Here is a 27,993-nt window from a genome sequence, read left to right on the forward strand (position 1 = left end):
CCGGGTGTAGGGTAACAAACCGGGCCGAGCCGCCGGGGAAGCCTGAGAGCACCGCCCGAAGGGCCTGGGTTAGGCCGGGCTGAGGCCACAGCTCCTGCCGTGCTCTCCGCTCTGCTCTGACTGACCCAAGAGCTTCGGCTTTGTGCCAGTCCCTGCAGACCTGACTGAAGGGCCTTGCCCGCGCTCCCTGTGGCTCTGTCAGTGTGCAGGTCCTGAGCAGCGAACTCTGCAGGGATGGCTGTGTTCTGCTGTGCCAGTTGACATTAAATAGCAGGGCAAACCCTCTAGTGCTGCTCATAGTGTTTACTGGGATAAGGCTGGGAAGGAGAAGATAGAACGCTGATGCTGTAGGTTCCTTGTTTTAGAACATGACTGGACGAGCCAGAGCCAGAGGAAGACCTCCCAGACAGACACCTGCTGTAGGAGATGCACCTGTAAGTTGGTTTTCTTCTTAATGAGTGCAACCAGGATTTGAGATTCATGCGTCACCTACTTCCTATTTTAATATCAGGCAGATCTGTTATATGTTTTATATGAGTATGCATATATTCTGCTGGGGGTGCGGTTACTATAGCTCTGTTTTATTAAGGGCATTTTACTAAGTTTCCAGTAACATGAAACTCTGAATTGTGGGATTGCTTGTGGCTTAATGTTGCTGTTTTTCCAGCCATGACACTTTTTAATGAATAGCTGGTCAGTTACTTGAGGTATCAGAGGGACTGTAGAAAATGATAAGTCCATAAATTTTAATTAGAGCTTGGAAAGAGGGGATTTGCATTAGCTATTAGTTAAATGAATAATAACTTTGATAATTGCTCTCCAGTTATTTGGAGTTTGAGGTGTAGAATAGTAACTCTGCTGCTTGGCGTGGGCAGAAGTGGGTTTAAAGGTGCACAGCTCTGCACTGGAGGGGGTGGCTGTTCTCTCTGGCGAGCGCTCTGCTGAAGTGGCTGTTTGTTCGCAGCAATGGCAGGTGCAGCAGGGCGTGCCCGGCCCGCTGCGCGGCCAGCGGCAGCCGCAGCAGCTCCTGCAGCCGCAGCAGCCACAGCAGCTCCAGCAGCCACAGCAGCTCCAGCAGCCACAGCAGTTCCAGCAGCTCCAGCAGCTCCATGTCCTTCCAGCACCTGCAGAAGAGCCCGGGGGCCACGGGCGCCCGCGCGGCTCTGAGAATCCCCCGCAGGAGAGGCGGCCAGAAGGTCAGAAGGGCTGGGAAATCCAGCCTCCATAAGAGCACCTTTTGCAGAGAGTACAACTAAGGCATCCTATAGACTGTGTTTGTCTTTTTTTTCTTTTCTAAATGAGATTTGTTACTAAGATTTGGAAGATGCATGCTTCATAGCCAAAGCTGAAACAACATTTTGTGATTACTCTTAAATTTGTCTTAATGCCTTTCAAGATTTAATTGCATTACGTATTTTTATTTGTAAATATATGATAGTATATACGTTATTTATTATTTGATTGTGATTCTTGAATTGTAAACAACAGGTTTACAGGTTTCCTCAGGACTCCAGGATTTGTCTTTAAGAGATAGGGGTGGACGTCGCAGAGATTTCCATGACCTTGGGGTAAACACTCGGCAAGCCATGGTGCACGTGCAAGAATCCAAAACTGGTATGTTTGAATTAGACTCCAGACATATGAGCAATTTGAAATGAAAGATATTTTCCTCTAAAGGAAACTAAGAGCAGCAATAAAGAGACAAGTAAAAAAAAATCTTTGGAGTGTCTTAGAAAAAGATAAGACATTGTTGCTGGTACCTGAAGAGGAACGTGGAGAGTTGTCCTGGCAGCTGAAGGCTTTACAGAAAGCTCCAGAGGGTGGATGAGTGTCTGATAACAGTGAGCGGGGTTAGAAGAGATGAGGAGCACGACTGACCTCTAATCTTTGGCTGCCGTAGCTTAAAGAAGGTGTCTCAGCGCTCTGGAATGACTGTGAAGTGCAGCAGTGTGTAACTGTACCACGTTTGCTGTCGCTGTTTCAGGCTTTTCAGGAAAAGTGGTCAAGCTGACCACCAACCACTTCCGGCTGACGTCGCGCCCGCAGTGGGCTCTGTACCAGTACCACGTTGGCTACAGCCCCGAGATGGAGGCGCGGCGCCTGCGCTCGGCTCTGCTCTTCCAGCACGAGGACACCATTGGCAAGACCCACGCCTTCGATGGGTCAATACTGTTCCTGCCAAAGAAACTCGAGAACAAGGTGTGACACCAGAATGCTGCTTTAGTTCTTATCGTGACTTGCATTTTATTCCTGTTTCTTGCTAGCTAGGTGAAGTTAGGGCATCAATGTCCCGCAAGCAGTGTTTAGTTGGATTGAATATATCAGTATAAGCTAATTTGTGCAGAGAAATTTGGTAATAAACTTCTGGTTATAATGCTTAATTCCTGCAGGCTGGAATCACCCTCTGCACAGAAGTGATAGTACAGACAGTGTTTCTCCTTTAGTTTCCTTTGTACTTACATATTTTCATGCCTTCTGTATTTTAACACCCCACATAAATGAAAGGGTGGATGAGTTGGGTGTATGTGGCAAGGTTTTGGTAGCTGGAGGAGTCAGGGTGCTCCTACAGGAAGGAGCCCATGCTGCACTCAGTCATTTCCAGCCAGCTTCAGAATGGACCCATCACAGGCTAAAGCTGAGCCCCTCAGCAAAGTTGTTGGCACCCCTGTGTATTTAAAAAGCAGGGAAAAATTGCAGAGCAAAGAAAAATCTGAGAAGAAAGGAGCACAAAGAGGGAAAGAGGAAAACACCTCTCTATTGGTGGTAATCCCTGCCCTCTGTGTCTTGTGCCACTTCTTGCTTCACTGCAGGGACTGGGTGTAACCAGTGCTGTTCACAGAGGGGCCAGAGGACTCTGGAGTGAAGCTGAGTTTGCAAAAGGGAGCAGGGAAGAAATTTTCACTGTGTGTGCTAATCTTCGTCTTTTTGCTTCCCAGTATCTGAATCAGTAATTAAATATGTATTAGTTGGCAATATATTAAGTTTTTTTCCTCAAGCTGAGTCTTTTTCCTGTCATGGTAATAGATAAGTGATGTCCCTGATCTCAAGTTCAGCTGCTCTGGGGCTAGTCCCATCCTACCCCTGAGTTGTCTTCACCCTGATGAGCAGTCTTGCAGCTTGTGGTTTACGGTCCTAGTGGGAGATGGAATCCACATTTCAGTTAGTCTTGAATTATTGCTTAGAGGAAAAATGGCTAAGTCCAGTTTGATATTATTGGAGCAAAATGCAGAGACAGCCCCATTTGCTGTGGTTTTGTTAACCTCATTTTGCTTTCTCAGGTTACTGAGCTGTTCAGTAGGACTCGAAATGGGGAGGATGTGAGGATAACAGTCACACTCACTAATGAGTTGCCACCTACTTCACCTACTTGCCTGCAGTTTTACAACATCATTTTTAGAAGGTTTGCTGTACAAGTTATGTTTTTATAAGAAGTTACTCTAAAAGTATCAGAAGTAAGTTTTTCCATTCTGGGGAATAGGCTGCAACAAATAAGTATTATAAATGTACATTTTTAAGCCTTTCTGGCTATTGTTACTGTGGTGCCAACCACATCTGGCAATACTGTAATGTGCAGTTGTGTGTATTTGTGGGCCATGTCAGTGTGAAAGCAGTTCATGCTGCTGTAGGCAGTTACAACACCCTCCCCTCTTCTGTGTGTGGGTTTGCCTCGTAAAGCAAATAGCAGAGCAAGACATTGAGCTGGCCATTTCCTTCTTTGTGGCTGTAGTCTTTCCTCTGAACCTTGGTACCTGGCCTGTGTGCTTCACCTGAGACGTAGCCTCTTTGGGCTGCTACCTTCAGCTGCTTGGTGAAAGCTGGATGTGAACTTCTCACCTGATAATTATTAATTAGTGTCCATGACCTTTATAAATTGAGTTTAATGGGAAGTTCGTATTTTATATAGCTAGATGAACAATGAGTTTGTGCATAGGGATTGGACCATGAATGATGTGATGATGATAACAATAGTAAAATGCTAAACAACCTCCATTTTTCTGTTTTTAGGCTTTTGAAGATGCTGAATTTACAGCAGATTGGACGTAATTATTACAACCCCAGTGATCCAGTCAGCATCCCTAACCACAGGTTAGGCAGAAAGCCTTTCAGAGGGCTGTGGGGAGGGGCTGCTGGCTGTCAGGCTGTCCTTGTTCCCTGCAGGACCCTGCAGGGTGCCAGGTGCCCCTGGCTGCCCTGGGCCTGCTGTACAAGGTGGTAGGCCTGAGTTTGCTGGGGCCCATCGTGTGGCTGGGGTGCACTCCCTGCCATTAATCTGACCTGTACAGCCTGGCTGAGGGAAGGAGCTGGGCAGTGTCCTGCTGGATAAACTGCTGCTCCTTTTTTTCTGAAAGTGTCCTGAATACAAACTTTGTCTGTGACATCCTTAATGGCATGAAATGGATTTTTTACCTGACTGAAGACCTGACCTGTAAAATATTTTTGATTTTGTTAACCTTCAAGAGCTTGTTTATATTTGGCTAGTGGCTTCATTGTGCCATCACTGCTCTGTGATGTCTGTGAAAGTGGGCAGGAATAGGGGGTGAGAATAAAGATGCTCTAAAGCACACTACGATTTGGTGTGTTCTCTTTTGTCAGGCTGATGGTGTGGCTGGGCTTCACCAGTTCCATCCTGCAGTATGAGGAGAACATCATGCTGTGTGCAGACGTGTGCCATAAGGTTCTCCGTGGGGAGACAGTGCTGGACACTATGCACAGCCTTCACTCCCAGGTTGGAGAGGAGAGATTCAGAGATGCCTGTGCTAAAGAGCTGATCGGTTTAATTGTTCTCACAAAGTAAGTCTTGGAGAGCTCTTTTTACACCATGTCCTGAAGTAGGCAGTAAAGCATCAGAAAGGCTGAAAATGCTGTCATTGTCAAGCTAGCAAACTGATCAAGGTGACAGCAGTTGCAAAAGCAGGAAGTACACGTTGGTTTTCTTTGATTTTATTACAGTTCAGCTTGTGGTAGAATTGAGAGCCTATTACAATTGAAAATTTAAAGTTATGACTTCTGAAAGGAGCAAAGCTTCCAACTTGCATGAGTACTGACAGTAATTTTGTCATCCCAGTGTATTTCTTTTTTATTTGTGTTAAGATTTAAACAAAAAGTGATGAAATGTTTATGTAGGTACAATAACAGAACGTACAGAATCGATGACATCAACTGGGATAGCAATCCAAAGAGTACCTTTAGAAAATCAGATGGTTCTGAGATGAGCTTTGTGGACTACTACAAAAAGGTATGAAAATTTAACCGTGTGTTTTATGCTTTAACTTGGAATGTGCAGTCATTGTTACAGGTTTACTTAGGATGCATGGATTTGGAGTTCACAGTATTTTTAACAGAATTTAATCTGAGATCAGTAACTAAGCTGCACAGCACAGTTTGGTGGGAGTCGCCCATCCCAGGGAGTAGTTGGTCAGGCAGGAAGGCCAGGAGGGCTGCATGGATGAGCAAGGAGCTCTTGGGAAAGCTCAAAAAGGAGCTTTGGGAAGGGGAAGCAGGGACAGGTAAGGTGGGAGGAATACAGATACAGTGTCACAGCGTGCAGAACTGAGGCTGGGAGAGCCAGAGCACCTCTGCATTGAGTGTGACCACTGAGGCCTCCAACTGATTGTCAGGTCTCCATGCATACCAGCCTCAACGGGAGCTGGATGGAAACTAAGGTTATGGGAAGGTTAAATGTCAGAAACTTCACTTGGCAATCTTGCTTGATTCTTGTGATTTCTTAAATTGAATTGCTCTGTAGGGCAGGAACTTTGTCCATTGCTGAACTGGAAGGAGCATCCCAATACTGAGTTAGATACCCCAGATGATAATGCCTCAAGCAAGGCACAGGCTTCGTTTCTGTCATCTCTTACACATCAGTAGTTTGATGGCATCAGTTAAGAGAATAGTGCTTCCCTGTTTTGCCTTTTCTTACAAAACCAGTTCTTCTGATATGTGCTAATTGAAAAAGGTTGCTAGTTGCTTTTGGTTTTGTTTGTTTTAGGAACAATGCTTGTTTTCTAAAGTGAGCATTATTATTCAGAAAGAATAATGTTTGTTATTAGTAACTTGTTTGTTCTGAGTAAATTAACATGCAGTCTGTATTTCTGATACAGCAATATAACATAGAAATTAGTGATTGGATGCAGCCTGTCCTGATGAGTAAGATGAAGAGGAAGAGAGGGAACATACAAGGATCTGTGGCTCTGATTCCAGAGCTCTGCTCCCTAACAGGTACTGTAGTATTTTTCCATATTGAAGCATCTATCAAACCATAATGCCTGCTGAAAGAGATATTCTGACAGCAGTTTTCTGCAGAGTTGGGGAAAACTGTTTTCTTTGTATAAATGTGAGTTCAGGAACACATTTTGTAGCTAAAAGATTGGATATATAAATGGGACTGGAAAGTTTGATGGGGTTTGTTGTGGCACAGTGTTTAGCCATGGTGTTCAACATCAGCACTCTGATAAACTTTTAGAGAGTTTTGGTGGTAGAACTGTTGAAACAGAGCAATTTACTAGAAATTGATGATAATTTCATAAGATACAGAAATATCTGTTTTGCTCTGAGGTACTCACTTTGCACTAGCAGTACCTGAACATCTCAGCACTGTTTGCTTTGATTTGAAAATGGAACTGAAGAGCTGCAATGCCTTGTGTGGTTTCCTCTCAAGTGCAAAAATCCAGGATTTTTTTTCTATGCCAGTGGGGATGTATGTACAGGAAGCAACTGAAAACTTTGGCTACTGTTGCTGCCACTTCCTGTGTCTGCAGGACATGAATCACTAATCTGCATGAGCTGCAAGTTTAATTTTCGTAGTCCTTCATCTTTAGTTGGACTCAGAAAAGGCTTTGCTGTTGGCAGGACTGACGGACAAGATGCGCAGCGATTTCAATATGATGAAAGACTTGGCCATTCACACGCGGCTGCCACCTGAGCAGAGACAGCGTGAGCTTGGGAGATTTCTGAGCTACATCCAAAAGTATGGCACCTTCATGTCCTCTGTTTCTGTCCCATGAAAGATGTGTATAACAAACTGCTCACAGTGAAACTTCTGAAATCTTACTAGTGTTAAAAAAGTCAGCAGGAACAAATTTCTCACGTTTTTAATTCAGATCTCTTTTTTAAACAGAGATGACAATGTTCAGAAGGAGCTCCGAAACTGGGGTTTAAGCTTCAATTATAAACCAGTGTCCTTCACAGGAAGAGTTGTTCAAGGAGAAAAGATCTTTCAATCAGGAGCCATGGTAAATAATAAATCAACTTCTGAAATCTTCTGGGTGCCTCACGGATGAAACCAGTTCTTAAGGAAGGAAATAGTACTTTTTGGTTTATAAGTGAAGGATAAAGAGTGAAAATGTTACACACAAGTCTCTGTCCAAGCAGGAGACTTGCAAACTTGTTAAGTTGTTCCCAAAGTGTGGAAGGCACTCTGTCACAGTAGGGTTGTCCTTGCAGAGCAGTCTGGGTCAGGTACACAGTCTAGGAGAGCAGAGGTGTTTCTCATTCGTTTCCATCTACAAAAAGGTACCGAGGCTTTCGGGTGAAAAGCCCCGAGTTATTTCAGTTGGGTAGCTGGAACAGAGGCAGTGTGTGTGCAGCCACAGGGAGGGTGACCCGTATGAGCAGTGGGGATGTGAATGAAGTCAGAGGCTGCTGTCAGACTCAGCTCTTTGCTCTGCAGTTCGATTACAACCCTCAGTTCGCCGACTGGACCAAGGAGACGCGTGGCGTGCCGCTGATCCGCTCGGTGCCCATGGACACCTGGCTGCTCATCTACACCCGCCGCAACTACGACGTGGCCAACACCCTGCTGCAGAGCCTCTTCAAGGTCACGCCGTCCATGGGCATCCACATGAACAGGCCAAGCATGTGAGTGTCCTCCCTAAGCTGAGCAGAAATTGCCGCTGTGTTAGGCTGTTCCGTGAGGGGAGGCTGTAGTGCATCACACAGCCGCTGTCTGGGAGACTTTTAATAAACCAAACTTGATTTCAGTATGCAATTGTTCCGTTTTCTCTTGTGTTTGAATTTCCTTACTCATACTTTTATTTCTGAGAGCTTTTCATATGCGAAAACTAAGAAGTATCAGACAGTCATTGAGCAAACCCTTCTCTAAGGAGTATTTTCTGATGACTTAGGATGTATTCTGATTCTGATCCGTTCTCCTTGCAAATATCCTCTCTTGAGTACCCATACTTGCCTTTAATTTTGAATTTCGTTGTGTTTGGAAGCCTGAGTTTGGAGTTGATTCCTTTTAATCTTCAGATGTGTGAAAGTGGTTTGTTAATAGCTGTAAATGTGGCATTTCGTACACTATTGATGCGTAGTGAGCTTTTATGCTTTTGCTGAAGTTTCAATAGCTGTTAGTTGTTCTTTTTCTGTAAACATTTTCTCTCTTGCTTTTCAGGATTGAAGTAGATGACAGAACAGAAGCATATTTAAGGGTTTTACAGCAAAGGGTTACCCCTGACATAAACATAGTATGTATTTAAATCCATAATTTCAAATCCTGTTGATCTCTGTAACTGGTGTTAGTGGGATTTGCTCTCAGAAATGCAGCTCTGGGTTCCTGAGAATCCACTATGTACCTGCTCATCCTCCTGTGCAAACCTAACACTGACCTGGGTATCCCTCTGGATTAGAGCCTTTGGTTCTGAAGTACAGACACTGACACTTTGCAGTTCTTTCTGTCACTGTGAACATGGGAATATTTCCCTTGAGCATAAGAAGTTTTTCCTAAAGAACTCTTTAAGTGCTGTATAACTCTTAAGAATGCAGCTTCTTACAAAGATTCTTTTTTCTTCAAAGGTAGTTTGTATCTTGTCTAGTTCTCGGAAGGATAAATATGATGCCATCAAGAAATACCTGTGTACAGACTGTCCCATCCCCAGCCAGTGTGTGCTAGCTCGAACTTTGAGCAAACCCCAGACTATCATGACAGTAGCAACAAAAATTGCCTTGCAAATGAACTGTAAAATGGGTGGAGAACTCTGGAGTGTTGAGATTCCCGTAAGTATTTTCCTACAAATGGTAACTGCTGTTTATAAGGCTTTCTTTAAAAAGCAAGGCCTGCATGCAGCACGGTGCCTGTGTGTGATTGCCTTGCAGCTGAAGCAGGTGATGATTGTGGGCATTGATTGTTACCATGACACTGTCGCTGGGAAGCAGTCGGTTGCAGGCTTTGTCGCCAGCCTGAATCAAACAGTCACCCGGTAAGATCAGAGTGCCAGAGGTAAAAAAACCCCAAAACAGTAAATAACCTTTCCTTGGACTGAAAAACAGCTCCCATGTCGTGATCCATCAAGAAAATTCAAAATTAGTTTGCTGTAATGGTTAAATGAAATGTATTGTGAATTTTTCCCACTGCATCCCTCGAAGGAGTGGCCTTGTCCCACATTGCTTGAGAGAAGGGTCAAGTGGTGGAGACACAGCTGGGATGAATAGAGAGCATCAGGGTGACAGGGTCTTTCCCCTTTTGACTAGTGTGAAAGGCTGTTCTTGGTTGAGAAGAATTTTAAGTTGTGCTACGGCACTTCTACCACAGGGGGAATATTCTCATAGAACTCCAGCTCTTCCTTGGCTGCACTGACCCACAAAACCCCTAAAGACTAAGTGGTCATGGGCATTTTAAAAATAACTTCATTGCAGTAAGCCTGGGAAATGCTTTGAAGGCCTCTTTAATTTTGTTCTTCACAGGTGGTTCTCCCGCTGCGTTGTTCAAAGTCGTGGGCAGGAACTTGTGGATGGACTCAAAACCTGCTTGCAAAGTAAGGGAAGGAGAGGAAAGGAGTTCTGCTCTTGTGGAGCCAGATCTAAGAACTGACAATTCAGCTTCCTCAAAACCTTCCTCTCCTGCTGCCCTGGGAGGAGGCTTTACCAGCCAGCACTTGGATAACTACAGATTAAACATTCTGTTGTAAATACTGCTGAAAATAATAGCATCTTGTTAAATCTTTCACTGATTCCCACATTCCTTTGCAATAATTAAAAACTACTGAGCAGTGCACTTCCAAGAATGCTTTAAGGGAGTGTGATTTTAAAGAGGCCAGCTCCTGCTATGAGAGAGGCCAGCAGAGCAGGTGTGTCCTTGGGTCCTTTCTGGTTTGGGTGCGCAGGCAAACCAGAGCTCTTTCTTGTAGGTATGCTTGTGTTGCATGATGCTGACCCATTTCACTGGCTTAGTGTAGGATTGAGGACCTTGGTTTTCCAAGTTACTGCTGTTTTTCTAGGAATAAAAACCCATTTTTGTTTCTGAATGAATTGTCATTACAGTTAATGGCTTTTTCTCTTGTTTTTTTTAAGCTGCTCTGAGGAACTGGACTAAATGGAATAAGTGCTTGCCCTCTCGTATTTTTGTGTATCGTGATGGTGTTGGAGATGGACAGCTCAACACTTTGGTTAATTATGAAGTGCCTCAATTTCTGGATTGCTTGAAGAGTATTGGTACTGACTACAGGTAAATCGTTATCTACCAACCCTATTCTTTACACTGCCAGAGAAGTAATCTCTGGGATACAAAATGAGACTATGGATGAAGACTTGTCTTTCCATCGGAGCTGATTTTCTGACCTGAGCTCAGATAACTGCTTTTCTGATGATTATTTACATTATTCAGATACTTGACTTGTAATATAATAGGAAAATCCTTAGTACATGCACCACGTGACTGCCACACACATGTGGACACATCCACTCTTTGGGCATCCTTGGTAGATGTGATAATTTACTTTTGCCCCACTGGCTGGTCACAGCCTGATTGTTGTGTGTCTGCTAAGGCCATTTTTTTCCTTTTCACCTCTTGAACAAGTTGTCCAATCACTTATATTTTCAATTTTCTGCTTTGAAACTTATCAACTGCAGTGACTTAATCTGCTCTGAAAAATAAAAATATTTCCTTACACTGCAGGCAAGCAGAGCAGTTAAAATGCTCAATTCTTCTGTTTAGCTTTGTTAATGGCTTTACCAGAAATACTGTTAAGACACAGTGTTTCATATTGGAAACAATGGGATAGAGAGTAGAAATCCAGTTTTATTTGGAAGATCCCTTTTTGATGCATTTTCTTCTCCGTGAAGTTAAAGGAAAGTTGGATTGGTGAAAAATAATGTGAATGTTGTACCTTAACTAAAAAAAAACTAAAGTTGTGAACAATGTCTTGTTTAGTTTGAATCAGTAAAGACTTGCATGTGGAATGAATGCCCTGGAGCTCCAGTGAATCTGCTCCTGAAATACACCTAGTGCAGTTTCCTAGGAGAGTATTGGTTTTTCCCTTTTCCTTTCTTTTAGCCCGAAACTCACTGTGATTGTGGTGAAGAAACGAGTGGGTGCCAGGTTCTTTGCAGAGATTGGTGGAGGACTCAGAAACCCACCCCCTGGGACTGTTGTTGATACGGTGGTGACCAGACCAGAGTGGTGAGTTCCTGCAGAGGTGACACTGCTCCTGCCAGCAGCCTGGTTACAAGGGAAATACATCCCACACTGCATGGACCAAGTGTATTTTTACCCTTGGTAAAAATACTTCCCACACTTCTGTGGTTCAGGGGCTGGAGGAGATGAGCCGTGTAAGCTAAGTGCACATGCAGGGTGGTTATCAGGAGGACAACGAGACACAACAAACAGTTAAGGTTGTTCTGGTCTCAAGACCTGGTCCATGGAACAAGATTATGCACGTTCCTCCAGGTCTCCTTCCTCTCGGACACAGAGGAAGCTTTTGTGGCCAGAGCCTAGGCATCCTCCTGGGGTTTACTCAGTAAGCATAGGTGACTCAGAGAGCAAGACAAACACCAGGGGACCTGCCTTTTCCCAAGCACAGCCCGTGTGACAGTGCTGTGCTTCCCTGGGGCAGGTACGATTTCTTCATCGTGAGCCAGACGGTGAAGAACGGCTGCGTTGCACCGACCCATTACAACGTGGTGTACGACACCAGCCAGCTGAAACCCGACCACGTGCAGCGCCTCACCTACAAGCTGTGCCACATGTACTACAACTGGTCGGTGAGTGTTCCTGCTGGGGCAGGCACAGCCTGCAGGAGGGCAGGGCAGGTGGCCTGGAAACACCTGTGGCTCCAAAAAGCCTGCAAGGATGCCTTGGCACCTAGAGCGTTTTGAGGAGCGCATGGTTTATAGTTAGCTCATCTCTCTGAAGATTACAGCAGCCTGTATTCTCCCTAGCATACACCTGTTGTGAGTATTGTTCCCAAGTTCTGTGTCAGAAGCAAAATGGAAGGCATTTGTTACCTGCAGAAGCATCCACTCCTGTATGTGGAGGTGGAGCTGTGTGGCTGCAGTTGCCTCGAGGCCCCTGCTGCACGGCCAGCTCAGCACAGCCAGCTCGTGCCCGAGGTGTGCTTCAGCCGTGCCACTCTAGCAGCCAGGAGCAGAGACAGCTGAGCCTGTCCCACCCTCTGCAAGGCCAGCACTGAACAGAAACCTGTCTGACAGGTGTCGGGAGGGCACGGGGCTTGGGAAGTTTGGGGTTTTTTGCATCTCTTCTGTTGTGTTGGGTGTACATAAAGTTACTTTCACAAATCAGCATAAACAACAGGGAATACAGATTTTACAATGTGCAGACTTCGGAGGTCCAGTGTTACAGTGCCTGCATGCTTATTTAAATTACCTGAAATAATTGCCTTTTTTTCTTTTTTCCCCTTTCTACAGGGTATTATCAGAGTACCTGCTCCTTGCCAGTACGCTCATAAATTGGCTTTCTTTGTGGGTCAGAGTATTCACAGAGAGCCGAACCTGATGCTTTCAGACAGACTGTACTACCTTTGAAGCTGAGTTACCAGCCAAACAGAAGAGAGTAGTTCCTCTCTAGGGAATGTAGAATTGTCTGGGCTTTTGGTTTAGTTTGGGTTTTTCATGAGACATGCACAGGATGTGTGCAGTTGTGGAAATTATTTTATTTTCATTGTACCAAGGAAAAGCTTGAGATTCGCATTTTGAACAGGTGTCTGCTTGCTAGAATAACTACACAAATTTTTATGATTTTTGATACTTATTTACTGAAGTTTTTCTCTGATTCTTCCCAACAGTTTATTGATTGTTCTTATTTACATTTTGAGAAGTCTTACACAGAATTATTTCTTGCATGGGAGATAGAGAGTTATGCAGAACAGAATCCAAACTCTTCCAGCTAGTATTTACCCTTCTAATTTTCAAAGTGCTTCAATATTGTTGATTCCTTGTGTTCTTGGTTAAAATGAGGACCAAATTTGCCTCCTGAACTGTGTCATACTGTAAGAGGAGGTGACCAGATGCTCTTGCTTACCAGGGCTTTGTTTGAATGCTGTACAGCCATGCAGAACCTTGGAGGGGTTTTAAAGTTCCTTGTGAGGGATTTGCAAACCAAGCACAAAGGCTGGTGCTGCAGAGGGGAGTGCAGGGCTGGGGCAGCTCTGTGTGTGCCAGCTGCAGCCCTGGCTGTGCCATCTGCAGCTCCGACTCAGCTGGGGCAGTGCTCTGTGTGCCAGCTGCAGCCCTGGCTGTGCCATCTGCAGCCCCGACTCAGCTGGGGCAGTGCTGTGTGCCATCTGCAGCTCCGACTCAGCTGGGGCAGCACTCTGTGTGCCAGCTGCAGCCCTGGCTGTGCTGCTGCAGCCCTGGCTCAGCTGGGGCAGCTCTGTGTGCCATCTGCAGCCCTGGCTGTGCCATCTGCAGCTCCGACTCAGCTGGGGCAGCACTCTGTGTGCCAGCTGCAGCCCTGGCTGTGCTGCTGCAGCCCTGGCTCAGCTGGGGCAGCTCTGTGTGCCAGCTGCAGCCCTGGCTGTGCTGCTGCAGCCCTGGCTCAGCTGGGGCAGCTCTGTGTGCCAGCTGCAGCCCTGGCTGTGCTGCTGCAGCCCTGGCTCAGCTGGGGCAGCGCTGTGTGCCATCTGCAGCCCCGACTCAGCTGGGGCAGCGCTGTGTGCCAGCTGCAGCCCTGGCTGTGCCAGCTGCAGCCCTGGCTGTGCTGCTGGAGCAGCCCTGGGCTCAGGGGCTGTCTGGGGCTGTGCTGTGTCTGTACCTCCAGGGTCACTGGCAGCTGGAGGAGAGGGCTGAGGCAGCTGCACTCCAGGCCTGAGGGGAGCTGAGCTGCTGCGCCGGTGCTGCTTTACCCAGGCCTCTTCACTGAGAACTGCCATTTGCACCGAGGAGCACAGGGCACGGCCAGGCTGGGGGTTTGGTTTTGTACTTCCAAGCGATGGGAAGCAGCCCTGGTTTGTTCATGTCTGAGGTTTTCATTGGTCACTGTTGTGCAGCCCATTTTGTGAAACTACTACTACTGCTACCACTACACTGTCAAACTGCTGCATGTGGAGAGATTCAGATTAGTGCTGGTTTTCTTTTAACCACCTTGTTGTGAACCTTGTTGCTTTTCTTTGTGAGATTTAAATAAAGTTGTTGCTGTAATCCTTGCCCTTCTGAGCCCGTTCTGTGTATTTTGTACTTCCCCACTGGGCTTTGGGCACAGATGGGACAATTGCTGGAGTAACTTTGCAACCCTTTTTTACCTCTGGGAAGCTCCTGCGCTCTTGCAGCTAGAGGAGCCTTTCTTTGTTCTGCAGTAAGCTTCAGAGGCCACGGACAGTTCTGAAAAGAGGCTGACACGAGAAGCCAGCAGCTGACACAGTGGATTTATGAAACATACTGCACTCTACAAAATATCAAATTATTTATTTATATAAAATATAATACACAACAATTGTACACATGCACACACCCACACAGTACTTTACCACAAATGTAGGGCAGTTATTTTCTTTAATTAAATGTTATAATCTAGCACACAGTATTTTACAGTAATTTACATTGTTATCTGAAGACACAATGGGGAAGCTTTGATCATTCATTTATAAACCTTCCATAAATTACAAAAAGAAAGGCAGTCTGAAAAGTATGTATAAACAGTAAAAACAATTTACAAATGGACAAGAATTACAAAATAGTAACAGCCAATGACTGCCATCGGTGTGTGGGATTATTTTTTGTGATATGCCAATGTTGAATTCTGATTTGATTGGAGCCTGGAGCAGCCCTGGGTGGGCTGTGCCTGTGACCCAGTTTGTCCTTGCACTGTGGATGGACTTTAGCCTCAGCCTGCCAGCAGCAGTATGAAAATGCCTTTTAACCTAGGACTGAGCCTGCGCAGGGAAACGGGGGAGCAAACGGGTTGTGCTGTGGAGTTGGTTTTTCCCAGTGGCTTAGAGCAGGGAGCCCCGGAACTGGAGGCTGCAGGGCTGAAAGGGGTGAGGTTCTGAGCAACTTACCCTGCCTGGGTCCATGGAGTGACAATGACAGACCAGGACAAGGCTTTGGTTTTTACTGGGGCAGCAAAAACTGAAAAGCGTTCAGCACAGCACTTCCACTCTCCCAGGAGCTGTCAGACATGGATGGGGGCAGTAACTGCATTATCTGGAATTTCGTGGTGGAGGGAGGATGGAGACAGCTGAATACACAGTACATACAAAGGATACGCTGCATATTTATTAGACAGTACAAATCATTGTGCATTAATAAGGCAAACATCAAGGCTGATTTAACTAGGAGTTTCAAGACCATTTTTGTTAATGACTGGATACAGTGGGGTGATCTCTCTGAACTAGCAATCAGTGAAGAGAGTTTTCTCCCCTCACTCATGGTTAAAGGAGGCTAAAGGCTGAGATTTTTCCAATGGAGTTGTAGGTGTTGAGGTGACTTCAAATAAAACCATGTTCTTCTGGTCTTAATCCCACAACTTTTTTTTTTATTTTTAAATTTTTAAAAAATGTTTTTGCAACAATAAATCCATTTCCCTTTTTTCTTGCTGTTTTGATTAAGCAATTGGCATGATTCTATTGATGTCGAAAATGCAAAGGTCTGGTAAAGTACTGCATAGTCATGAAAGCCCTAGTTTTAACTTTAAAAAAAAAAAGTACACAGACTGGAAGCTTTACAAGTTGTCCAGGAGCACATGACTCATTTCACTGCACCAAGCCTTTTCAGCAGTTTCTTGCCTTTGGAAAGCAGCCCCTTTTTCTTTTTCGAGGCCATATCCCTGCCTCTCCCGGGACTACCAGAGCCCATCACAGGTGACGGAGGTGACCCGGAATGGAGATGGACTGTGGGGGATGGAGCTCTCCGGGGTGTACCTGTATTCTCAGGAGGAACCTATTGGTACATTGTTATCATTTATTCAATCTTTGAACGCTTCAAAGCCATCAGCAGCAAGAAACTTGGCAACATCACATCTCCCATTACCCACTTAAACAAAAGGGCTGGTTTCTTACTCCTCTCTGGCTTAAAGTACTGCGTGGGCTTATGGAAAATACATCCATTTAGAGAAAAAAAAATAGAAATAGAAAACCCACCAATGAAGCCCAGTTTTGGTTATACCTTTTTAAAGGAAAAGTTGGATACACTTGCTTTGCCAGAATTCTGGCCACAATAGCCACAAAACTGGCTTTGGTTTTTCATTTCAGTACTAATAGTACTAAAATGGAGAGGGATACTTTCAGCTATAGATTTAAGAAAAATAAATATGTTAATTACTACAGATTAGCAATCTATAGAAGCCAAACTCTTTTCAGAAGAAATTACTTAAAATGCTACATGATCACTTACTTTTTAATGTCCTTTAAATGCCTTTTCTTTAAAATTGGCTAGCAAACTTTATGTACAGATTAGAGAAGATGGCACACTGGCATAAAAAAAAAATAAAAAAAAAGAAAAAGAAAAAGCTAAAATGAACCTTAATTGCAATCAAAGAAAGCTTAAAGGCCCTGAGTGCTTGATGTGTTTGCTGCAGCTATGAGGTTGTTAGATGACAGCATTCCTAAATATTTTGAACAGCTTTTTTTTTTTAGCCATTAAAAGCACTTGGATGAAAATGCTAAAATTACAAATACTCAGCCTATCCTAACTACAGTGCCCAGCTGGCAAAATGGTTACTATCAATTAAGATGATATTTTCATAGTAGAATCCATGCTGTAGGGAGGCCTGCTAGCTTTTAGTTCAAGTTAAAACATCAGCAATTTACTGGCCTGTTGTGCAACAGTGAGTTAAGCAAAGGGGCTTCAAGCCTACTTTGATTTTAAATCAAGGTCTAATTCTAATGAAAAATAAAAAAAAACAAACCAAAACAACTTGGTAAAGCACCCCAACGTACACCTGAAGATACCAGATATCGAGTCTAATGCATTCATTCAGTGAGCTGCATGTTTCAGGTCGAGACTCTTATTGCATTGGTAAACCAAACAGTTGCTAATATTGCAAATGTACACTCGCTAGGAAAATCCGAGTAAATTGTACCACAGGAGGGATTTTATTCAGAACTGTTGAATAGTTGGTCTTAGGCAAACTGGGGAATAATCGATTGTGGAAAACCCATTTTAAGGCAGACAATTTAAGCAGTGAGTCTGAGTGCAGTGAGTTTCAGAACCAACTATCCCCGTGTGAGCTACCGTCCGTGCCAGCCTCCCGCTGGCTCTGCAGGGGCTGCAGCTGTTGTGCTTTTCTCGTGACACAGGAGCTTGGAATTTTTACATCCCAGCTTGGCTAGCAATGCAATATGCAGCTTTGTTTGGAGGGTAGTTAGACATCAAACTCTCCTCTCTATGTAAACATAAACACTGAGCTCGGGAAGAAATATGTTCCAAACGCTGACCTTCGGAAAGGGAGGGCCGATGATTGCAGAGGGGTCCTGTTTTAAAGGATTTGTCTCCCAAGAAAGGAGTGGCCTTGACTAGGTACAGCAAAGGCATTCAGCCTGTTCTTTGTGGCCAAGGGGTTTGGAGACATATTTCTTTTCTCTTCCCCCACAATTAAGTTTCAAGACTTGCATTAGATAGCCAGGTAGCTTTAATTGAAATCTCTATTGGTATCTTCAGTTGCTCACTTACGTGAAGGCTACATTGCCTTATTAAGGTGTGAAATGAACACTCTTCTTCTGTTTCCAAGCAGATGAGCAAAGAAATAAAAATATATATAAAATATATAATATATAAAAGTATTGCAGTGATGAAACAAAACCAAAAATGAGATACTCTAAACATTGTTAATTCTTTCATGAAAGAGAAGTCTCTGAGCAATTATTATCACCAGTTGGAACAGGAAGTTATAAGGATTAAGAGACGACCGCCGTCAGTCCATCAGCTGCAGTTACAGTTTGTATTTAGAGGAACACTGGTACCAGTCTTTTTTGCACAAGAACTTTTTTAGCAAGAGCAATTTAGAAGCTTTGGGAAATGGCCAGGAAAGAGCTGCTTAAGCTCAGGTTATGAAGGACGGTACTGTAATGACTGCAATCAAACAGCCAATTTAGTTTCTCCATTTACAAATGTAACGAGCTAGCGAAGGCTAAAGTCATTTTCCCTCCTGTTTTATTTTATATATTTGAAAGATAATTTTAAATGGGCAAATGAATTTAAAAGTAATGTTAAAAGGAATGTCTAAATTATACATGAGACAGAATGAAATGGAAAATGAAAATTGAAGTGTTTCTCAGGGGTTGCTTACCCTTTTTGCCTTGGCTCTCATGGGCGTGTCGTGGGCGTAGTGCGAGGGTGCGTCGGAGAGAAAGACTTCAACATCGTCAGGCACTTCTTCGAGGAAGTTGGAAGGAACCAGCCCCTTCTGTCCATTGAGCTCTCCCTGTGGGCAGAGGGGAGGCTCAGCGAGGGCTTCCATCTCACCACATTTATTCCCAAGGGGCAGGGACGTATTTTTCACAGAATCACAGAATTACTGCACTGGAAGAGATCTTCAAGATCATCGAGTCCAACCTGTTCCCTGACACCTCAACTAAACCCTGGCACCCAGTGCCACATCCAGCCTTTGTTAAACACATCCAGGGATCCACATCCACTCCACCACCTCCCCGGGCAGACAATTCCAGTACTTTATCACCCTTTATCAACAATTCCAGTACTTTATCACCCCTTTTTGCCTATTTCAAAGCTGGCGAGGAAGAGGAAATTCCCATCTCAGGTCCCTGGGGAGGCTGAGAGCTCACACAATTCCACATCCCCTCCCCAGGCTGGTGCTTGGTAGCTGGGGAAGCTGGGAGCAGTTCGGGGTGAGGCAGCAGACCCAACTTACATAGTAAAATCCATCTTCATCGATCTCACCAAAGACAGTGATGATGTCCCCAGTGCAGAACGTCATCTCGGCCTGCGGGAAAGGAGCAGGGACAGGCAGCTCTTAGGCAAAGATCAGCCTCTATTGATAGGGAAACCATTCAGATTTCTCCCCACTCTTCATGTTAAGACTCTGGTGAAACCAAATTGATCTTTGAGAGCCAAACCTCTTGTTTTATCCCTTGGGGATTTTTCCTCAGCTTGCTAAGCCTGGCTCCTGTCCTGCTGTGTGTGGACACCCACAGGGCTCCCCGTGACCAACAGCCAACACATCCAGGCCTTGCAGAACCTGCACAAGCTCTGAGGCTCTGAACTGCAGCTTCAAAGGGCCCCTAAATCCATCCTGGTGAGGGGGACCAGCTCAGGGACAGGACATGCCCAGCTCTGCCCTGTGTGAGGTGCAGAAGAGCTCAGGGAGCTGCTCGGAGTGCAAGGCACCTCTGGACATCCTCCAGCCCAATTCCTGAGGCGCAACATTCCTGCACTGGAGCTGTCCTGGATTCGCTTCAGCAAAACCTTCACAGTGGGCAGCTCCACTCTGATCAGCACACAGTGCACTGGGCTCTTTTAATTGTCTGTGGCTTAAATGTAATTAGGGCGGGGCCTTTAAATTATGTTTAATTTCCTGTGGTCATGGGAGAGAGAACAAACAAAATCTTTGCAATACATCAGCACAATTTATTTGATTTGTTGGCCAAACTACTTTGAAACGCCATAATTTAGAAAAATATTTGGTTCAATAAGAAACAGAAAACAACCCAGGCTGTGTTTTAAAGCACCAAGTCCCACGTATTTCAAAATTCACTTTCTCCTTTAAAAAAATTCCGGAGTGTTCTACAATTCACCAGTTAAAAACAAAACCAAACATTTAAAGGATGACTGAGGGAGCTCCCAGGTTCTGTGCCCCCAGCCCCAGCTCAGCTCTGCCCCTACCTCCACGTCCACGTTGGGGGAGCTCTCCCTGGGGTCGTAGTCATAGAGGGCCACCATCCTCCGGGTGCTCAGCGGCTGCTGGCGGCCACCGCGCCGGCCGCGCTCTGCTCCGGCGGGGCAGCGAGGCAAGAGAGAGAGTTACTGCTGCAGGCACTGCATTACTGCTGCGGCCACGGGGGTTATAGGTGCTGCATTACTGCTGGGGGCATGGGGCCTACTGGTACTGCGTTACTGCTGCGGCCACAGGGGTTACTGGTACTGCATTACTGCTGGGGGCACGGGGGCTACTGGTACTGCATTACTGCTGCGGCCACGGGGGTTATAGGTACTGCATTACTGCTGGGGGCATGGGGCCTACTGGTACTGCGTTACTGCTGCGGCCACGGGGGTTATAGGTACTGCATTACTGCTGGGGGCATGGGGCCTACTGGTACTGCATTACTGCTGCGGCCACGGGGGTTATAGGTACTGCATTACTGCTGGGGGCACGGGGCCTACTGGTACTGCGTTACTGCTGCGGGCACGGGGGTTACTGGTACTGCATTACTGCTGCAGGCACGGGGGTTACTGGTACTGCATTACTGCTGCGGGCACGGGGGTTATAGGTACTGCATTACTGCTGGGGGCACGGGGCCTACTGGTACTGCGTTACTGCTGCGGGCACGGGGGTTACTGGTACTGCATTACTGCTGCAGGCACGGGGGTTATTGGTACTGCATTACTGCTGGGGGCATGGGGCCTACTGGTACTGCATTACTGCTGCGGCCACGGGGGTTACTGGTACTGCATTACTGCTGCGGGCACGGGGGTTATAGGTACTGCATTACTGCTGTGGGCACGGGGGTTACTGGTACTGCATTACTTCTGGGGGCACAGGGGTTATTGGTACTGCAGTTATTGGCACTGCATTTACTGCCACAGGTACTGGGGTTACTGCTAAAATTACTGCAGTTACTGCTAAAGTACTGCAGTTATTGCTACAGGCACTGGGGTTACTGCTAAAGGCACTGGGGTTATTGGTACTGTAGTTATTGGTACTGCAGTTACTGCTAAATTACTGCAGTAATTGGTACTGCAGTTACTGCCACAGGTACTGCAGTTATTGCTACAATTACTGCAGTTATTGGTACTGCAGCTCCTGCTAAATTACTGTAGTTATTGCTAAAGGCACTGCAGTTACTGCTAAATTACCGCAGTAACTGGTACTGCAGTTACTGCCACAATTGCTGCAGTTATTGGTACTGCAGCTCCTGCCAAAGCCCAGCCCTGCTGCAGCTGCTGCTCACGTTCTCCCCAGCAGAGCAGGAGCAGCGTGGGCACTGCTCTGGCACGGCTGGAAGCCGCAGGGGCCGCAGGAGCCCGGGCAAAGGGCGTGCAGCCAGCACGCTCACCAGCTGTGATCACAGGCTCTGGCTCTCTGTTCCGAGGCACAGAACCCTCCCACACTGCCCACAGACTCCACAGTCAGGGACTGTGTTCTGTGCCAGAAATATTTCAGGACACAGAACCCTTTTTTTTTTTTTTTTAATTTTTTTTTGAATCAGGAAAGAAAACAATAAGTGGAGTGGGGAAGCTGCAGGTCCCCATTTGCAGCAAATGCTGTCACCAAGACTAAATATTGGTTGTATAAAGTCATCCAGACACTGACACAGAAAGTATCCCCTGGGGCAGTAAATGACTGTAAAATGTAGGTGGATCTGCTTAAAACCAAGAGGCAAAGTGGATGCAGCCAAGCTAAGAGACCCAAAGTGTGAAGTCTGTTTCCCCTTACCGATTTTCTCAATTGGAGTGTTCAAAGGAAGGAAACCTTGCTTAAGGAGCTGATCCATCATCTCTTCATCATCTGCTTGTATCTCAGAGACCATGTTACATGGGATAAGGCCAACCCTTGCACAGGTTTCCCCACGGTAAAATCCATCAGCATCTTTGTCCCCATAAACCTGATATTCAAAGAAAGATAATATTGGTCAAGAAGGTTTTAGCATTTAGGAACTTTAGTGTAGGCTAAGGGTTACTAAAGCATAGATGACAACTGCGGTTTAGATGTGGAATTATATTAATTTTGGACCACTCTGACTTGGGTTATAAAACTGGAATTGTTATATTTATTTGAATTCTGACTTCAGATACATAAGCAGAATTTGGACTTTTTTTTTGTTGTTGTTTTTGGCAGTGAAGGGGACAAAAAAGTACATTAAAAACCATCAGTTTTTGCTGTGCTGAGCCAGATGTTTACTTGATGTTTATGGAATCGTTATGGCACTATATTCAAAATGAAACATTTGCAAAATTGTGCCAAAATATTATTATTTTTATTCAAACAACTTTTATATGATCAAAAATGCTTATCTCATACACAGAGTACTTAAGCTCTGCTATTGTGTTTTGATTTAATTTAAAATCATGACTTAATATATTAAAAAAACCCTGACTGAAATGCACGTCCTTGCAGAGGAAAAGAAACTCTTAAAGTTCTTTTTTTTCGGCAAAAACAACGTAACGTGTGAGGCAAGCAAAACACTGAAGGAAGTGTTTAACAGCACAAAGCCTGTGAGTTGGGTGCAGGCATTTGTGTTAGGACCCAGCCCAGCACAGTGGAAGGCAGTCAGTATTTGAACAGCTCTAATTACAATTTAATCTCTGAAATGGGTGATGTCCAAAGGACTGGGTGCCCTGACAGAGCCCAGCCTGCCCAGCCCTGCTGGCCCTCGGCCGATGCCGTGGTGTTCCACACCAAAGTGTCAGAAAAGGGAACAGGACACCCGATTTAGGGTCTGAGTGCACCTGAAGTGTGTGTTTGCTAGCAGAGCTCAGCATTTAGAAATGCAGCAGCTCTGGCCTGGTGCAGCACCTGCACCTCTGGGGCTCCTCTGCAGCAAAGATGCTTCCTGAAGCAGCTCCTCCTGCAGGGTTTGTGGCAATGCACATAGGGAGCCTCAGAGCCCAATCTGGGGCTCAACCCAAATCTTTAATACAGACTGGCCCTAACTGAGCAACTTTGAGATTTTTGGCCCTAACTGAGCAACTTTGAGATTTTTGCCCATTTTGAGATTCTCTTAAGCCATTAGCCCTGGATATTAATTACCAGGTCTGGTGAGACTTAGAACCAGAAGCTCTGAAGGAAATCCCCTGGACCTGGGCACACAGGCAGCTTTCCCCGACTGGGAGAGTGGCAGTGCCTCCTCTGCTCCAGGTCTCACCTTAATGATCTGTCCCTCCTTAAACGGCAGCTCCTCCTCGGCAGCATCGGGGTTCGGGGACATCGTCAGTGGATCGTAGTCAAAAAGTGCAACAAATATTCGAGTAGAGAGATCTTCTGTGCCAGCATCTGTTTCAGATTCCTCATAAAGGTCTGGGGAGAGATGGTCATGGCCACCATAGCCGTCTGTGAAAGCAAATTCAGAAAAGAACAATTCAGTAACACAAGTTGGCCTCGTCATCCAGCTCTCCCAGTTACTATTTGAAACATGATTGGCATTTCAGTGAAAAAAAACCCAAACATCACTGCATGTCCCATAAAGCTTGGTGGGTTTTTTGTTGTTGTTGTTTGGGTTTTTTTTAGCAAATTGCTATTTAAAAAAAAAGCTTATAAAACCTGCACTGGAAGTTGGGCTGATTTCCTGTACCAGACTGACATTTGCACAGCTCACGTAGGAAAGCCATTTTTGTTAGGTTTGCAAGAGTTTGCCATGAATTAATGAAAAAAGCAGTCAAGAGAATGGCACGTGAACACAAAATGATGGCTGAGGAGTGGCAGGATGCATGGCTGGATGGATGCCTGGACGGCCAGACTGGTTTCACTGACCACAAAGTAACCTGCCAGCAGATTCCTTCTGAGGTGAGATCCAGCTGTAGCTGAGCTTAAGTGAGCTCAGACCATCTCGAGAGCCACTGACGGGCATGAAAAGGCTCCCAGCAGCGCCAGTGGCTGCTGCTCACGGCCCGGGGAGGCCCCAACACATCATTTCAGCAGAGCTGCCTGCAGCCCATCTCACCCCCTCAAAACCAGGAGCAGCCTGGCTCCAGACAAGTCTGCTGCTCGTTTTTAAGGATTTCCTTCCCAACTCTGAGGCCGCAAAGAACAGGAATGCACGGATCTGTCCAACTAACCAATGGAAGGGACCAACAGGGGCCGAGACCTTTGTGGCACTGCACTGCCATGGGAGGACCTTCGCCCTGCATGCTCCACCCTGTCAGGCCGTCCCGCAGAGGCTGGGTTACCTAAAAGCTAAAAAACAACAGAAAGAACAGGGTCGTCAGTACCATGCATGGCAACATCGTGGTTACGCGGCTGGACATTCATCAGCTCAATCACAATTGGAAGCATAAGCTCTAAAGGCAACTAAACTTAGTTTTTAACTGAAAGGTTAGCTGAAAAGTGAGCACTGCTACCGGGCAAACCTGCAAAAGAAAAGAATGGTTCCCTGATTTATGGCAGAGCTTTGTAAACCAGCAGTCACACATCAGAACAAAAAGCAAAGAAAAGAATAATTCTGGAAATATTCTTTTGCCTTTGTTGTTGCGGCTAAAGTGGCGTTTGGGTGTCCTGGAGAGTGGCACGGGCAGGCTGAGAGCCGGGCAGGGCAGGGCAGGGCACAGCGGCAGTCCCGGAACGGAGGTGCCTCCCGGGCAGCCCTGGTGGCCCAGGGCTCTCTGGTCCTGGCCAGCCGTGCCTGGCAGGGTGAGGAGGGCTGCAGGCTCCATCTGGGCACAGCTGGCTCTGCCCAGCACATGCTGCTGCAGGCTGTGCTGCAGGCTGTGCTGCAGGGGCTGTGCTGCAGGATGTGCTGCAGGGCTGTGCCAGCTCTCCGAGCTCCTCCTGGTCCCTGGCACTGGCACAGCTGTCACCGCTGGCGCTGGCAGAACTGTTGGGCTCATTCCAGCCAGAGCCGGGCAGCTCCCGGGGCCTCTGCTCTGGTGTGAAACGGCCAAAACGGGCTCTGCTCCCCAGGGTGCTGCAGGCAGAGCTGCAGAACGGGCTCTGCTCCCCGGGGTGCTCAGGCAGAGCTGCAGAACGGGCTCTGCTCCCCGGGATGCTGCAGGCAGAGCTGCAGAACGGGCTCTGCTCCCTGGGGTGCTCAGGCAGAGCTGCAGAACGGGCTCTGCTCCCCGGGGTGCTCAGGCAGAGCTGCAGAACGGGCTCTGCTCCCCGGGGTGCTGCAGGCAGAGCTGCAGAACGGGCTCTGCTCCCTGGGGTGCTGCAGGCAGAGCTGCAGAACGGGCTCTGCTCCCTGGGGTGCTGCAGGCAGAGCTGCAGAACGGGCTCTGCTCCCCGGGGTGCTCAGGCAGAGCTGCAGAACAGGCTCTGCTCCCTGGGGTGCTCAGGCAGAGCTGCAGAATGGGCTCTGCTCCCTGGGTGCGTCCCTGATGCCCGGAGGCTCCTCTGGACATGCTGGGCAGAAATGCAAAGAGGCACGGTCGTGCAGAGCATCCCTGGCAGACGTGCAATGGCCCTGGGCGCCCCTCGGAAGCAGCTCTGTGCCTGCATCCTCCTGCAGAGATGCAGTCTGCAACTCCAAAGGCAAGAAGAGATGGTCTGACAAGGACGGCAGCGCGGTGACAGTGCAGAGATAAGGCAGAAAATGAAAATGATGAAGCTGTGACTCCACAAATCTGGGTCACTGTCACACTGGGGGAGAATCTTGATTCTTGTCTTGAGATGTTCCATGATAAAGAGCATATCCTGAAAATTCTGGGAATGAGGTGAATAAAAACAACACGATGAAATTAATTCCTTGACAATAATAACAAAAAAAATTTAAAAATATGGATGAAACATTTTTCCAGTTAAAAATGCAGCTTTTTTTTTTTTTTTTTTTGAGCAACATTCAGATGGGCAAAATAAAGAAAAGCAATCTTTTGGAAAAATTATAGTTCAGCTAACCCTTAATTAAAATTTAGATTCAGTTGTCCTTTAATAAAAGCAGCCATCATTGTAATTTGTTTGGGGGGAAAATCATTGCAAAGCAAATTAATCTGATTTCGGCATGACACAAAAGAGGACGATAAATGAAAATGCAGAGTAATAAACCAAAATGAATGGGGGGGAAAAAAATGGGGGGAAACGTAGCAGATGGGTCCAAAGGACAGACTTTAAAAATCAATTTGGGAAAAAAAAAATTAAGAAAGAAAAAGAAAAAAAAAGAACGAAAAATAAAGAGAATAAAGAAAACAGACGGATTTGGCAAGCATATGTTAGAAGGAAGATACTTCACACACCAGAGAGTCTTGTGCGTCTCTGTGGGACGGCTTTGCAAGGGCAGCGCCCGCCCTGGGCTCAGCAGGTTTGGGGTCGCTCTTCCAGCCCCCCTGCAGCTCCCGGTTGTCCGAACGGTCCCTGCGGCCCCTGGGAGCCTCGGGCCCCGCCAGCGGGGCTCCCGGCTCCCCGAAATCCTCCTCGATGCTGCTCTGCCGCGTCAGGGTCCTCCTGCGGGCCAGAGCGGGCCGGGAGCGCTCCTGGTCACCGACCCTTGGGGGTCCAGCGCTGTGCCAGGGCTCCTCTTCCTCACTGCCACTCCTGAAACTGTGTCTGAAATTGTGCCGGGGCTCCTCTTCCTCACTGCCACTCCTGAAACTGTGTCTGTAATTGTGCCGGGGCTCCTCTTCCTCACTGCCACTCCTGAAACTGTGTCTGAAATTGTGCCGGGGCTCCTCTTCCTCACTGCCACTCCTGAAACTGTGTCTGTAATTGTGCCGGGGCTCCTCTTCCTCACTGCCACTCCTGAAACTGTGTCTGAAATTGTGCCGGGGCTCCTCTTCCTCACTGCCACTCCTGAAACTGTGTCTGAAATTGTGCCGGGGCTCCTCTTCCTCACTGCCACTCCTGAAACTGTGTCTGAAATTGTGCCGGGGCTCCTCTTCCTCACTGCCACTCCTGTGTCGGACACTGAGCCGGGTCCGCTCTTTATCACCACCCTGCTGGGGTCTGACACCAAACCGGGGCTCCTCTTCCTCACTGCTTCTTTGGGGTCTGATACCAAGCTGGGAGCGCTCTTCATCACTGCCCCGTTGGGATCTGGTGCTGTGCCAGGGCTCCTCTTCCTCACTGCCACTCCTGAAACTGTGTCTGAAACTGTGCTGAAACTCTTCATCGCTGCCCCTTTGGGCTCTAACACCAAGCCGGGGCTCCTCTTCCTCACTGCCACTCCTGTGTCTGAAACTGTGCCAGGGCTCCTCTTCCTCACTGCCACTCCTGAAACTGTGTCTGAAACTGTGCTGAAACTCTTCATCGCTGCCCCTTTGGGCTCTGACACCGAGCCGGGGCTCCTCTTCCTCACTGCCCCTCCTGTGTCTGAAACTGTGCCGGGAGCGCTCTTCCTCACTGCCCCTTTGGGATCTGACACCGAGCTGGGAGCGCTCTTCATCACCGCCCCACTGGGGTCTGACACCGAGCCGGGACCACTCTTCCTCGCTGCCCCTCCTGTGTCTGAAACTGTGCCAGGGCTCCTCTTCCTCGCCACTCCTCCTGTGTCTGAACTGGTGCCGGGGCTTCTCTTCCTCGCCGCCCCTCCTGTGCCTGACCTTGTGCCAGGGCTCCTCTTCCTCGCCGCCCCTCCTGTGCCTGACCTTGTGCCAGGGCTCCTCTTCCTCGCTGCCCGCCGGGGCCGTGACCCCGAGCCGGGGCTCCTCGTCCTCGCTGCCGCAGTCCAGCCCGCTGTCGGGGCTGCGGGACCGGCACTGCCGGGCTGCGCATCCTCGCTGCTCCGGGGCCGGCTCCTCCAGCCCTGGCACTGCCCGCTTGGCCGGGCACCAGGGGCTGTGCTGCTGCTCTTGACCGCGGGGCCTGCGAGCTCTAGGGCCTCTAGCTACCCGGGGGTTCTTTCTGTGGGCCATACCTACACCCTGCTTGTACAGCAGTTCAGAGTATTCACCGTCCTCTTCAGCCACTTCTGGAATACTGAAAAGCCTTTTACTGTGGCGTGTCTGCTGGGGAAAGCCAGGCTGTTCCAAAAAAGTGGCTTCAGTGGTCTTATTCTTATCGTACTC

At 47.1% G+C, this 27,993-nt stretch overlaps 2 protein-coding genes across 7 annotated transcripts in view; one reads left to right on the forward strand and one right to left on the reverse strand.

Annotated features, from left to right (window-relative positions):
- The first annotated feature begins 368 nt into the window (after positions 1-368).
- PIWIL1 (piwi like RNA-mediated gene silencing 1) lies at positions 369-12,956 on the forward strand. The gene is made up of 21 exons (XM_077787312.1): positions 369-434; positions 974-1,017; positions 1,099-1,196; positions 1,489-1,614; positions 1,985-2,199; positions 3,279-3,400; positions 4,006-4,086; positions 4,594-4,791; positions 5,125-5,236; positions 6,102-6,219; positions 6,850-6,967; positions 7,118-7,232; positions 7,670-7,857; positions 8,393-8,465; positions 8,794-8,994; positions 9,094-9,197; positions 9,682-9,752; positions 10,288-10,441; positions 11,270-11,395; positions 11,829-11,976; positions 12,640-12,956. Exons 1-21 carry the CDS (start codon positions 369-371, stop codon positions 12,754-12,756), a joined length of 2,595 nt encoding a protein of 864 aa, XP_077643438.1. The 3' UTR covers positions 12,757-12,956.
- A 1,659-nt stretch (positions 12,957-14,615) lies between these two features.
- RIMBP2 (RIMS binding protein 2) overlaps positions 14,616-27,993 on the reverse strand; it is a 64,068-nt gene continuing 50,690 nt past the window's right edge. For 2 of the 6 annotated variants that reach the window (XM_077787276.1, XM_077787275.1), the window contains 7 exons: positions 24,118-24,235; positions 23,208-23,392; positions 21,779-21,947; positions 20,008-20,111; positions 19,037-19,108; positions 18,455-18,589; positions 14,616-16,107 (listed from right to left, as the gene is read on the reverse strand). In XM_077787276.1, coding sequence (XP_077643402.1) covers positions 15,916-16,107; positions 18,455-18,589; positions 19,037-19,108; positions 20,008-20,111; positions 21,779-21,947; positions 23,208-23,392; positions 24,118-24,235 — 975 coding nt within the window. In that variant the 3' untranslated portion in view covers positions 14,616-15,915. Of the gene's footprint in view, positions 16,108-17,774; positions 17,886-18,454; positions 18,590-19,036; positions 19,109-20,007; positions 20,112-21,778; positions 21,948-23,207; positions 23,393-24,117; positions 24,236-26,226 lie in introns of those variants that run through there. The other 4 variants (XM_077787274.1, XM_077787273.1, XM_077787277.1 and 1 more) reach the window with 4 other exon arrangements.

The sequence above is a fragment of the Lonchura striata genome, chromosome 18 (assembly GCF_046129695.1).
Source record: "Lonchura striata isolate bLonStr1 chromosome 18, bLonStr1.mat, whole genome shotgun sequence".
Lineage (NCBI taxonomy): Eukaryota > Metazoa > Chordata > Aves > Passeriformes > Estrildidae > Lonchura > Lonchura striata.